This window comes from Hylobates moloch, unplaced genomic scaffold, assembly GCF_009828535.3.
Source record: "Hylobates moloch isolate HMO894 unplaced genomic scaffold, HMol_V3 SCAFFOLD_4, whole genome shotgun sequence".
NCBI classification, from domain to species: domain Eukaryota; kingdom Metazoa; phylum Chordata; class Mammalia; order Primates; family Hylobatidae; genus Hylobates; species Hylobates moloch.
The window spans coordinates 97,409,456-97,422,880 of NW_026652279.1; the positions used below are offsets into that span (position 1 = coordinate 97,409,456).

The following is a 13,425-nucleotide window of genomic DNA, read 5'->3' on the forward strand; positions in this document are numbered from 1 at the left end:
GACGGGGTTTCACCGTGGTCTCGATCTCCTGACCTCGTGATCCGCCCGCCTCGGCCTCCCAAAAGTGCTGGGATTACAAGCGTGAGCCACCGCGCCCGGCCCAAAGCCTATTTTATAGTGTTGAGAGTCTATAAAATGCAAATGGGATTTCAGAAAACACCACTACAAGGGTGATAATTTTAATAACCCTCCATGACCAATGTGCATTCACAGACAGCCTGTGGTCACTTGCATATCTGCATTCTTTCTTAAGTTTTAAAAATCCTTTTCAAATGATTATATTAATATAAGGCTGAAATAAATGTCATTAAGATGCCATCTAATAAGATTTTCCCAGCTTCCTATGAATAATCACTAATGGTTTAATGACAAAACATTTATCTAAGGAAATATCTACAAAGGCTATCTAGCAAGGGTTTACTTTCTTGCTAAATGAAAGATTCTTAATGGGAAAGTCCTTAATGGAGAATTCCTAATTGCTAGTTTCCAAAATGAATTAATTTTAAATCCCTGTTAAGGATAAATCTCCCAGGGTTTCCTGACCTCCTAAAAAGGGCAATGTTACTTATTACCATAATAAATGAAAACAAACAATACTTATTAACGAAGTATTTTATAGAATTATAAGCTTAATGATAACATTTAGTATTATGATTCTTCCTTGATCACTTACATCTTTTTTCCCAAATAAAAGTGCCCCCAAGATTTAAGTACTACAATTAATATAGTTAGCTTAGAATCATTCATCTTACCTTCATGATAACCTAAAGTTACATTCACTAATGCACTAAAATATTTTATATGCAAACAAAGGTTGATAACTCTAAAGGTCTTCTAAAAAATCAATATCATTAAAAATTAAAGATGTCTTGTTTTAACATACAGATATGACCCATGTATATTATTCTATACTCACAAACACTATAACTAAACTAATTTTGCATATTATTTTTATAGAATGAAAATATAATACGGAAAAAGCATAATAAGGTACTCTACTACACTGATTTAATAACCGTGTTCCTGACTGATTTAACTATTATGATGGCTAACAGGGAATATTTTAGAATCTTTATACTCAGCATCAGTTGTTACAATGTCCTAAATATTACTTTATATTCAACAGATGTCTTTCCTGGAAATTGTGAAAATTTCTCTTACATCAAGTTTTAATTCTAAGAGTAGAACTGGATTTGTGAGATACTAGTAATTTGGGTTCTTTCTAACCCCAGCTGGGCAGATAAAACCAGGCTCAGCCTTATCTGAATTCAGATTAATTCTCTTGTCAACATTTTGCTCTTGTCTTCTCTCTCTCTTTTAAATTTTTAATATTCTTTGGTGTTCTTATGCATTCATCTTGTGATGTTTTACTGGCTTTCTCTCCTAATGTAGGCTTTCTCTCCTACCCAGGCATCGTTGAATATATCATTTGTAGTTATACTGTTTTCTACAGTGAAACATTAAAGCATGATGAGGTGTTGCAATGACAGTACATATAAAATATTAAAGATGCCATTGCTACACTGTTGAGGATCTGAGCAGAGAAAGCCATGCCAAACTTTGTTAACTTGAAAAATTATGGTTTTCCCTACATTCTGACTAACAACTGAATGGGTGATAGAAAAGCAATTACACTGAGTTTGGGTAAATAATTATATAGTAGTTGTTACAAGTTCAAAACTAGGCAGATCTCTACAAATGCTCAAAGCCCTATTTAACTTTACCATTTCAGCATCAAAGGGCTCAAAAAAGTTCTTTTATAGACATATTACTTCTTTGGGATGTTAATGTTCAAGAAAATACATTGATTTATATATGAAAATAATAAAAAGAAATTGGTTTCCATTCTTTTGTATAAATACCTAAAAGTGGAATTGTTGGATCATAAGGAAGTTTGATTTTTAATTTGTAAAGGAATTTCCATACTGTTTTCCATAGTGGCTGCACAATTTTGCATTCTTATCAACAGTACACGAGGGTTCCAATTTCACCACATCCTTGCTAATATTTGTTGTCTTTTGTTTTTTGATAATAGCCATCTTGACAGGTGTGATGTAGTAGCTTATCATGGTTTTTATTTGCGTTTCCCTGATGATTAGTGATGCTGAACACTTTGGCCATTGTATGTCTTCTTTGGAGAAATGTCTGTTCTGATGTTTTCTCCATTTTTAATCAGATTATTTGTCTTTTTGCTCTTGAGTTATAGGAGTTCCTTATATATTTTGGAAATTAACCCCTTATCAGATATATAGTTTGCAAATATCTTCTCCCATTTCATGGGTTGCCTTTTCACTCTGCTGATTATTTTCTTTGCTGCAGAGAGGCTTTTTAGTATAATGTAGTCCCATTTGTCTATTTTTGCTTTGGTTGCCTGTGCTTTTGATATTCAAGAAATCATTGCCAAGATCAGTGTCATGAAGCTTTTCCCCAAATGTTTTCTTCCAGAAGTTTTACAGTTTTAGGCCTTATGTTTAAGTCTTTAATCCATTTTGCATTCATTTTAATGTATGGTTTAAGATAAGGGTCCAAATTTATTCTTTTGCATGTGAAAATCCAGTTTTCCCAGCACCATCTGTTGAACAGACTATCTTTTCCTAATTTGATATTCTTAGCACCCTTGTCAAAGACCAGTTGATCACACATGCATGGGTTTTTTTCTGGGATCTCTATTCTATTCCAGTGTTCTACATGCCTTTCTTTATGCCAGTACCATACTGTTTAAATTATGATAGCTTTGAAATATATTTCAAAATCAGAAAGCATGATGCCTCTAGCTTTGTTCTTCTTTCTCAAGACTGATTTGGCTGTTTCAGGTCTTTTGTGGTTCCACATGAATTTTTGGATTGTGTTTTCTATTTCTGTAAAAATTATAACATTGGAATTTTGATGGGAATTGCACTGCATCTATAGATCACTTTTGGTAGAATGTACATTTTATTAATACTAAGTCTTCCAACTGATGAACATGGGAGGTCTTCTCATTTGTTTGTGTCTTTTTTCATCAGTTATTTTATACTCGTCACTGCATAAGTCTTACATCTTCTTAGTTAAGTTTATTTCTAGATATTACATTCTTTTTGATGTTATTGAAAATGGGATTGTTTTCCTCATTTCCTTTTCAGATAGTTTGTTGTTTATCCAAAAGAATGGAAATCAGGAACTGGAAGAGATATCTGCACTTTCATGTTCATTGTAGTACTATTTATAGTAGTCAATCAAGATGTGGAAAAAACCTAAACGTCTACAGACAACAAATGAATAAAGAAAATGTATATCCATACAGTAGAATATTATTCAACCTTAAACGAGAAAAAAATTCTGCAATGTGAGACAACGTGGATGAACCTTGAGGACATTATGCAAAGTGAAATAAGCACAAAAGGACAAATATTGCATGCTTTCACTTATATGAGGTATCTACAGTAGGCAAACTCGTTGAACAAAGAGTAGAATGGTGGTTACCAGAAGCTGAGGAAGTGAGAATGGGTGCTATTAAACAATGGACTTCACATTTCAATCAAGCAGGATGAGTAAGTTCTAGAGAGCTGCTGTAGAACGTTGTACGTATTGTTAATGATATCATATTGGACAATTAAAATCTGTTAAGAGGGTAGATCTTGTGTTAATTGTTCTTGAAATAAAATTTAAAATAGAACAAGAAATCTTGTATTTTAAAATCTTTCAAATCAGTAAGAATTAAAGCATACATTAATTTACAGTTTACTGTTTCAAAACATATGGGATAATTACAAAAGTAAGAAATCAAACTCACGCACCTATGGTAATTACATCATTTATGTCATTCCGCGTTGAGAATAATGACCCAAAGTCTAACCAGCATCTTCCAATTAAGGCCTGGCATTTTCTGTAGGTTAGTGCCTTTGGATATCTTGCCTTTTGATTCCATAAGTGTTAGTGGTAGTTTTTCTTATTTTGTTAAAGACAGCACTAAAGAATCCTGAATACACACTACCAATTAGCAACAGGTTCCTAACTGAAGCAAATGCCATGCTCAATGACCATATCTCACTCGAAAGGGCAGGGGATGGGCAGCTGCAGTGATGGCAGGAAAGGCTATGCTGATCTCCGTGGGGAGCCCTTCTCCATCAGTGAAATGGACTCAGCTGCTGGCACAACTTAATTTAATCCAAATTTATAATGCCTCAAAGTTGTTTTACATGCTACATGACAAGAGTATAAAGTAGACATATTGTCACTCTACAGTCAAACCATTTACAAAATTAATTCACCCATAGTTCATAAGTAATGCACATCATTCATTCCAGATAAAGTCTGTCCTTGCTCAGCACGTGCTGGGCTGTGGGTGGCTTCTCGTCACTCCCGGGCCCTTCCATGGGCCTCCTACCCAGGACACTGCCTCTCTTAACCTTCTGCATAACTGACGGTCCTACAGCAGGCTGATGCAGGGCTCTCTATTCAGTTGTCTCTGGCAAATCCCATAGTTTATAATTTGAGGACTTTAACACTGCTTCAGTCTCCAAAAAATGTTAAAATATTTTACATTTAGATATTAAAATGTATATGATGTGCAAAAACATGCATCCTGTTAGTTGTGCTACTTTCATGAAGTAACATTGTCCAATGGAACTAAGCACTATTGTGATGCTGTAGAAATAGTGATTTTCTAAATTTTAACTAAGAAATCACAACTTAAATTGGATTAATTTGAATATATTTATATAATTGTTCATATATTTATTTATAATATATGTAATTTATAACAGCTTATAATATATATTTATATTGATTACATTCATATTAATATATCAAATATGCTAATACCATTTCAAACTATATTTTGATTTGATTGGTATTTTACCTCTTTGCATATGTAAAAACATAAATATTTATTTATGATGACAATAAAATAAATAATGTAACTACTGGCTAGAACTATAGTGGGATAGAAACAGTTGCATAGAAAGTGAAGAAGAAGAATAATAGAAGGTGCTTCAGAATGAACGACTTCAAGCATTGTTCTCAGAAAGAGCCTGTGCAGAGGTGGAGGTTACAGTGAGCCAAGATCGCGCCACTGCACTCCAGCCTGGGCAACAGAGTGAGACTCTGTCTCAAAAAAAAAAAAAAAGAAAGAAAGAGAGAAAGAGGAGAAAGAAGGGAAAGAAGAGAAAGAAAGGAAAGAAAGAAAGAAAAGAAAGAAAAGAAAGAAAGAGCCTATGCATATATCACACCTTCAGATGCATGTAAGCAACAGACTGACCTGCCTGTGATGTTCTCTGCAATATTTTTATCTCACTGTAGCTATCTTGTAAAATTAAGACATTCTACATTTAGCATTTTTTCAAAAGTACATAAAATATTATCAAAGAGTACAAAATTATGTAGCTGTCTTTAAAACATAAGAATGTTTAAAATAGAATATGAATTCCTTAGGATTGATGTTTTAGTTACTAAATGTTGCTGAATGCTGAAGTGTGTACATGAATTTACTGTATATCAGCACAGGGTTTTTATTTATTTATTTATTTTTATTTTTTATTTTTTTTTGAGACGGAGTCTTGTGCTGTCGCCCAGGCTGGAGTGCAGTGGTGCGATCTTGGCTCACTCCAAGTTCCGCCTCCCAGGTTCACACCATTCTCCTGCCTCAGCCTCCCGAGTAGCTGGGACTACAGGCGCCTGCCACCATGCCCAGCTAATTTTTTGTATTTTTAGTAGAGATGGGGTTTCACCGTGTTAGCCAGGATGGTCTCGATCTCCTGACCTCGTGATCCGCCCACCTTGGCCTCCCAAAGTGCTGGGATTACAGGCGTGAGCCACCGCGCCCGGCCAGCATAGGGTTTTTAAAAAATGAAAGTGTAACTTGATTACCACTGTAAATAAAAAAGTTTTTAAATGAGTGTCATTTAAATATTTATGAATTAATGAAATTAAGAAAATGATTTATACCATTTTACAAACTGAATTAAATAATCAGCAAATAATCCTGACTCAATCAACCACAAACTAAAGACTATTACAATATTCCCACTATGTCGAGATGACTAATGAAAAAAATTACAGCAAAAACACACAAAACCAACACACTATAGTTCACAATGAGGTTTAAGGAAAAGGGAAAAACGTAAATGCTACATATATATTTTGCTCCTGAAATTCAGAGCCAGACAGCAAAGAAATGAATGTTAATTACATTAAAGGAAACTCCTATGAATACAATATAGACGAAGTGATACAGTGAACAAAACAAGAACATGCTTACCAGAAAATAATGATACTTACTGGAGAAAACCACATCACTTTAAGAATCCAAATTGTAAGAGCTAAATTCACAACGAGGATGATGAGTAAAAGAAGAACAAACAAGTAGAGGCAGCGCTTTCTCCAGCCATAAATGCCAATTTTGTAGACATACTGATTCTCTGGCCTCTCTATGCGGGTGCCTTCTGTGGCTGTAGTGTACTGCTCACCCACCATCTGCCACGGGGTGTGTTCACGAGAGGAGAGAGAAAGAGATAGAGAGGGAATGAGGGAGGCAACTTGTTTGTTAATACTGACTTACTATGAGCCTGAAAACATATTTTTCATCCCAGTCATAGATTTCCAAAATTAATGATTTTTAAAAAGATAATTAAATATTATTTCGAAACATGTCACTGTGTTTCAATCACAGGGAGGTATTTAATCTGCCATTTAAAATATTTTATATATGATAAACATTTGAAATCTAGTGACCATATTTTCAAATGTTAATAAATTCAGATGTTAATAAATTCTCTGTATCTATCTATCAGAATTCTTCAGGGTTAAACTTGGAATTGAAACATTAACCTAAAATAATCAAGTTACCGAGTTCTACAAAGGTTAATTGGGAGGAAAATCAAACTGGTATGTGTATCTTTAAAAAGGAATCCGCAGCCAGGCGCAGTGGCTCACGCCTGTAATTCCAGCACTTTGGGAAGCTGAGGCAGGCAGATCACGAGGTCAGGATATCAAGACCATCCTGGCTAACACGGTGAAACCCCGTGTCTACTAAAAATACAAAAAATTAGCCAGGCATGGTGGCGGGCGCCTGTAGTCCCAGCTATTCAGGAGACTGAGGCAGGAGAATCGCTTGAACCCAGGAGATGGAGGTTGCAGTGAGCCAAGATCACGCCACTGCACTCCAGTCTGGAAGACAGAGTGAGACTCCATCTCAAAAAAAGAAAAAGAAAAAAAGAAAATTTAAAAAATTATTCATTTTTCCCTTTATACAAATAACAGAAGTACTTTTTAGCTATGAAGTTAAAATTGGAGATTATGACTTTCCTGATTGTAAATGTAGTAAAAAGATGAATCAGAATATAAATACTCCTCTCTGGGATTTTTTGTGCAGAAGTCACACATTTATTTTTAGGGGTGATTTGGAGTTGTCCTTATTAAAAATAAGTTATGGTCTGAAACAAATCTTTAAATCTTCCAATTTAACAATAGGCATTTTCACATATTCTGATTATCTACAATGAGGCTATTCATCACATCATATTTTCAAATATCCAGGACTGACAGCCAACATTATTCAACCCCTAAATGTTTAATGATTTCATAAGGGCATTATTCATTGACTCATTTCTTTGAACTCCTCCAGTCTTCCTTATATTAGAGCCAGTGGCTCGAGCCAAAGTACCAGATGTATTCCTGATGGTTCTCTCTTCCCTCAAGCCCCACATCAGCAAGTCCTATCAATTCTACCTTCCATATATATCCGAAATCTGTCTACAGCTCTACATTTCCATTGCTACCAAACTAGTTTAGGTTACTCTGAATGCTCACAACTACACTGCTGAAAAATCCACTTTCATTCTTTCCCTTCTTGAAAACCATTCCCCACCCAGCAGTCAATGTGTAAAATGTCAGTAAGCTCCTGTCACACTATTTTTCCAAACCTTCTGATGGCTTTTCGCCACAGTGACAATGTCCAAACGCCTCTATCACCTACAAGACCCTATATGAGCCGGACTTCGCTGATGTCTTTGGCTTCATCTACTACCACTGTGTCCTTTGCTCACAAGACTGAAGCAAAGAGTTAGACACTCTTCAACAGACCAGGCTAATTCTCACCCCAGGACCTTGGTCCTGGACTTGGTCTGCCCCTGCTGGTCCTGCTCATCTTTCAGTAGCAGCACACATGCCATCTCCTCAAAGAAGCCTCCCTCTCTGGACACGCAGTCACTCTCAACCTCTTCCCTCTACTATATTTATTTCAAAGTGCTTATCATCTGAAATAATGGCTCCAGAATTTCTATAAAGGACAGACCACGAGAGTGCAACTGGATGGAGAAGGGTGGCCAGGGAGGGGCCCCCACCCCACAACAGTCCCCAGTGTGTGATGTTCCCCTTCCTGTGTCCATGTGTTCTCATTGTTCAATTCCCACCTATGAGTGAGAATGTGCGGTGTTTGGTTTTTTGTCCTTACAATAGTTTGCTGAGAATGATGGTTTCCAGCTTCATCCATGTCCCTAATTTTTTTGTATTTTTAATAGAGACGGGGTTTCACCATGTTTGCCAGGATGGTCTTGATATCCTGACCTCGTGATCTGCCTGCCTCGGCCTCCCAAAGTGCTGGGATTATAGGTATGAGCCACCGCGCCTGGCCATGCTATATTTAATTTTGATTGCTTTTCAATGCATCTCTCAGGTATAGTTTTCAATCCTTTAATGGATAGAGCTCCAGATGTGAAGCACTATACTTGTTTTGGTGTAAATATCCGCTTTTATATGCTTCTGAATTCATGACCCCCAGTGTGTTATTTAAAACAAAATGACCTTAAGGACAGATAATCTGTCTTCTACATTATGTGATTCTTGTCATAGCATATAATATAGTGAATCGAACATAGCGTCTACTAGGTAAATGTCACTAAATGACATTCTTCATTTCAACCAACATTTATTGTCATGCCTAGTTTGGGTAGGCCATTATCAATAGTCTGAGACACAAAGATGATAAATGCAAGGATAATGCCCAAAACGAGTTAATATCATATGATTTTTGAAAAGCTGAGTTTGAGAAAGAACAAAACAGACCTTTTAGAAATGAAATTTAATTCTAAAAACTCAAATAATGAGTTATAATAGTTTAAAGTTATCTGTCTGATACTGACTTTGGTATGCCACTTTTGGTTTCAATGTTTTTCTGGTACAAATTTCCACCACTTTGCTTTCAACAGTTCATTCAACAAGCATCTACAAAGCTTTTTTTAGTGTTACGTCTTTTTTTTCCCATTGGGATTTTTAAAAGTTTCTTTACTTCTAGTGTTTTCCAGATTCAGAATGATTTCATTTCATAAATTTGAATTAATTTATTCTGTTCATGAGTCAGTGTCTGTTTTCAATTGAACTTGTCTTCAGTTATAGAAAACTCTTGGCAATTGCTTCTTTAACCATTGTCTTTTCCTATATTTTCTCTAGTTACTTCCACTGGGGCTTCAATAAGATATATTTAGACCTCCTCATTCACCAGTCATGTTTTTTAAACTTAGCTTTATATTTCCACAGCTTTATCACTCTGTAGTGTTTTCTAAGATCTACCTTCCAATACACTAATTCTCTTTGCAGCTGTATGCAATCTGTCAGATAGAGAGTAAGCCATCTTTCTTTTTTTTTTTTAATAATTTTAATTTGGATGCCTTTTATTTCTTCCTCTTTTTTTATTTTTATTTTTTATTATTATACTTTAGGTTTTAGGGTACATAATCTTCATGGGAGATTCACCTGAGTGTTAGTGATGGCATTCTACCTGCCTTGGGTAAGGTCCTTTCCGGTCACAGGGCTTGCTGACTGCGGGCTTAGCAAACCTCTTAAAGCACTTATGATGTCAATCTGAAAACTCCTGAAAAATTACTTTCCACAGTTTCAAAAAATGTCTTTCATAAGCCATGTCACCTAGCTCTAATATCCAGATAGGTAATTTCTTGCTAGGTAACAAGCACCATCATGGTGCATCGTCCCTCCAAATGACAAGGTAACCCATGTGAGAAGTCAATTACAACGATGTGACTAGGTAACCATGACCAGTATCAGTTATGCGCATATAATAGGCAATCAGTAAGTGCTTGTTGAACACATGAATGCATAAGGAGTGGGACTTACTCTACAGGTTGTGATGATACAGCTTTGTGCTACAGTAACAACAACAAAAAAAAGAGCCAGTGACAAATAATTCACAAGTAAAAGAAAATGGAGAGTCTAGAAACAAGCCCATACACACAGATCGTAATAAGGCAATGAAAAGTGAGAACTAAGAGGCATCCAGTCTATACAAATTGCTCTTCCAGGAGGCGAGCTGGCAGGGAAGGAGCAAGCTAGTGGGCTGGTTAAATTCAGGCTGCCTATGATATGCTAGTATTGAGAATGATTGCATGGGTTTTACTTCTATTTTCCTTTAAACTTCCAAGAAACATCTCATCTCACGTTAATTAATGGCAGTAATTCTCAGTGTGTTTTCTGCCTCACTGTTTGCATCATAACTTACATCATTCTGAAAGAGCTCCAACATTTCAGAAAGCAGGAGGAGTGGAGAGGTGCCTGCCCTAGGAGATGTGTGGCACAAAGAACACCATGGCAGATAAATTGGGAGAAGTATTTGCCTTAAAGATAGACAAGGTTAATATCCTTAAAATATAATCTCAACTAAGCAAAAACAGAAAAAAATCCAATAAAACTCAAGCAATGAATACACGTATACATCAAAGAAATACACATGACGAATAAACATACCAAAAATGTTCAGTTTCACCCTGAATTAAAGAAATGCCAATAAACACCATCGTTGCAGCAGTTTTCAAAGATTAAGGGAAATTTAAAAACTGATAATAGATAATATTGGCCAGGTGTTTGAAAAAGAGACATGCTGCTCCTCTGATGAAGAAAGTGAAAGTTAACATAAACCCTCCAAAAGATATTGGGCACTAAGTATCAAGAACATCAAACAAACAATAGTAATTCCAATTCTAGTAACTTACCCAAAGGAAACAACTAGAAACGAAAACTAGAATTTGTGCCTAAAGATTTTTAATTTACCATTATCTGTACTGGGGCAAAACTGGACATTAAATGAAGAAGGATTAAAATTGGAGTAATTAATTCATCAAATTACTACAGTATTACAAAATTAGTATTTTGGGTATGTGAAATATGTTTGAAAAACATATAATAACCTAGGGAAATTCTAGTGATATAATGTTAAATGAAAAGTTAGAATATATTCATATTAAAATATATACCCATAGGAAAAATACTGTAAGGAAACTAAAAAATTATTAATAATTTCCTCCTATAGTCCACCTTTTTTCATTTAAAATAGTATTTCCCAAATTTCTTTTGTGTTTTTTTGATTTATAGAATTTATATATATATATTTCTTTTATAATAGTAAATTTAATAAATTTACCATACTCATCCCAACTTCACCACTGTATTTAGGATGACCAAATAATTTCAAGAATAGTTCTCCTTTATCTTGTAGTCAAATTGCTCAGCACAGCACACTAAATATAGCAAAATAGATGGATCATAATTATCAATTTCATCAAAAGTTATAATCAGCATAATTCTCGAATTCACACATACCCGTATTATACACACACACACACACACACACACACACACACACACACACACACATCTAGATTAAAAGGTCATCAAATCATTCTCTCTTCTTTACAATAGGGTTGACTTTTAAAATCAAGTGGCAAACTCTGCCATTTAAAGAAGTTCCCTGCAAAATACACCAAACCAACAGAATAAATGCCCTTTAAGTATCTAACAGACCTGAAAAAAGAAACAACAACAACAGCAACAAACACCTTTATTCAAACGAGCAAGTGACTAAAAGAGGGAAAAAAAACCAAGCTCAAACCCACAGGCATACAAATGTTAGCTTATAAAACTGGTCTTGCTTTGATTTTTACTTCAGTTATAGGCTCATTTTAAAACACAGTTTTATATTTACACGGGTAGGCAATTCAGACAAACTTTTCTCCCTGCTCTGTCCTTGTTTTTATTAGGTGCTGTCAGAAATCTAAAGCTTTTATGGTGTCATTAGGTAGTACTTGACTAAGGAATAATACCAACATCCAGAAACATTAACAAGTTAGCAGAAACAAGATGCAGAATGGCAATTGAGCAAGACCAGCACTTATGGATACCTAGCCTCTTAACCAAGACCAGTTGTTATTTGGTACCAAATTTCCTCCAGCTCCTGGCATGATTTATTGCCTACCATCAATCTCTGACTTAGTGCCCACATATCTAATGGTTAAGTTAGTAGTTGGCTGCAATGACAGCTGAGTTGCTGAGTTAATGTTAACAAAGAACTATATGGAGGAACTGTTGGAAGCTCAGCTGCAACCCTGTGTCTACTTCAGTATCCTATTACAGTGGGTGCCTACTGTTTTCTTCCATATCCTATTACAGTGAGCACCTACTGTTTTCTTCTGTGTCCTATTACAGTCGATGTCTACTTTTTTCTTCTGTACCATTATAGTGGGCACCTACTGTTTTCTTGTCTGTCCCTAGAACACTCCTCAGCTCCACGTGGTTGTGGTCCAGCTATCGGTCATGTGGGCACATGTCCAGTAACACAGGTGTGTATGTGGCACATGCTGACTAATCAAGGGTACATCATCAGTCCAGACCTGGTGAATACCATTAGGAAGTCATGGGACACAAGCAAGCAGTGTCAGTTGTCCCAGAATTAATACGAATGCTCCAAGAGAGAAGCTGGCCTCTGCTATCAGAAGTTAATGGACCTAACACTGCACTGCCAACATTCATCCCTCCGCCACTTGGAGAGAGCTTGCCAGAGAAGAAATCAGGAAGAATGAAAAAAGAGGGAGAGAGTGTGAGAGCAGGGGTGAAAACCTAACAACCTCATTTGAGATCCTAAATTCAGCACTGTCTAATTTATTTTATAAATTAGTAAGTTTCATCTTCACTTGAACTTCTTTGACTTGGGTTTCTGTCACTTGCACCCAAGACAGTCCTGGATAATACACATAGCAAGAGGCATAAAGGCAGGATGGCTTATGATGGTAAACCGTGGAGTAAGAACACCTTCTACCAACATGGTAAGTAATGCTTGCAACTATTTTTGACCTATTTTCCTTCTGCACCAAACAGGTCCTTCTAAAAAACAGGCAAATGTTTAGATAGAAGGATGTATTTCCAGAAGAAGTTATTTTGCCATATTTAGCTTTGGCTAATATCAATCAGAGGGATCACATAACCTCCTTGCTTCCAAATCCAATGTTCACTTTCCTATTTTATTTCCCTCACTTTTTAAAATGTATTTCACTCTTCATTTTATTTGAAATGGTTGGCTATTTCCTCCTTGAAAACACTTTTTTCCCATTTTTTCTTAAAATCAGTATTCTCCTAATTTTACCCTCTACCTTTCTAGACTTTAAT

The 13,425-nt window shown here is 35.7% G+C and overlaps 1 protein-coding gene across 7 annotated transcripts in view; it reads right to left on the reverse strand.

The window, feature by feature from the left end:
* The window catches only part of SGCG (sarcoglycan gamma), a 216,857-nt gene that overhangs the window by 169,292 nt on the left and 34,140 nt on the right, over window positions 1-13,425 (reverse strand). For all 7 annotated transcript variants that reach the window (XM_058437777.1, XM_032755115.2, XM_058437771.1 and 4 more), the window contains one exon: window positions 6,259-6,453. In XM_058437777.1, coding sequence (XP_058293760.1) covers window positions 6,259-6,453 — 195 coding nt within the window. The remainder of the gene's footprint in view (window positions 1-6,258; window positions 6,454-13,425) is intronic.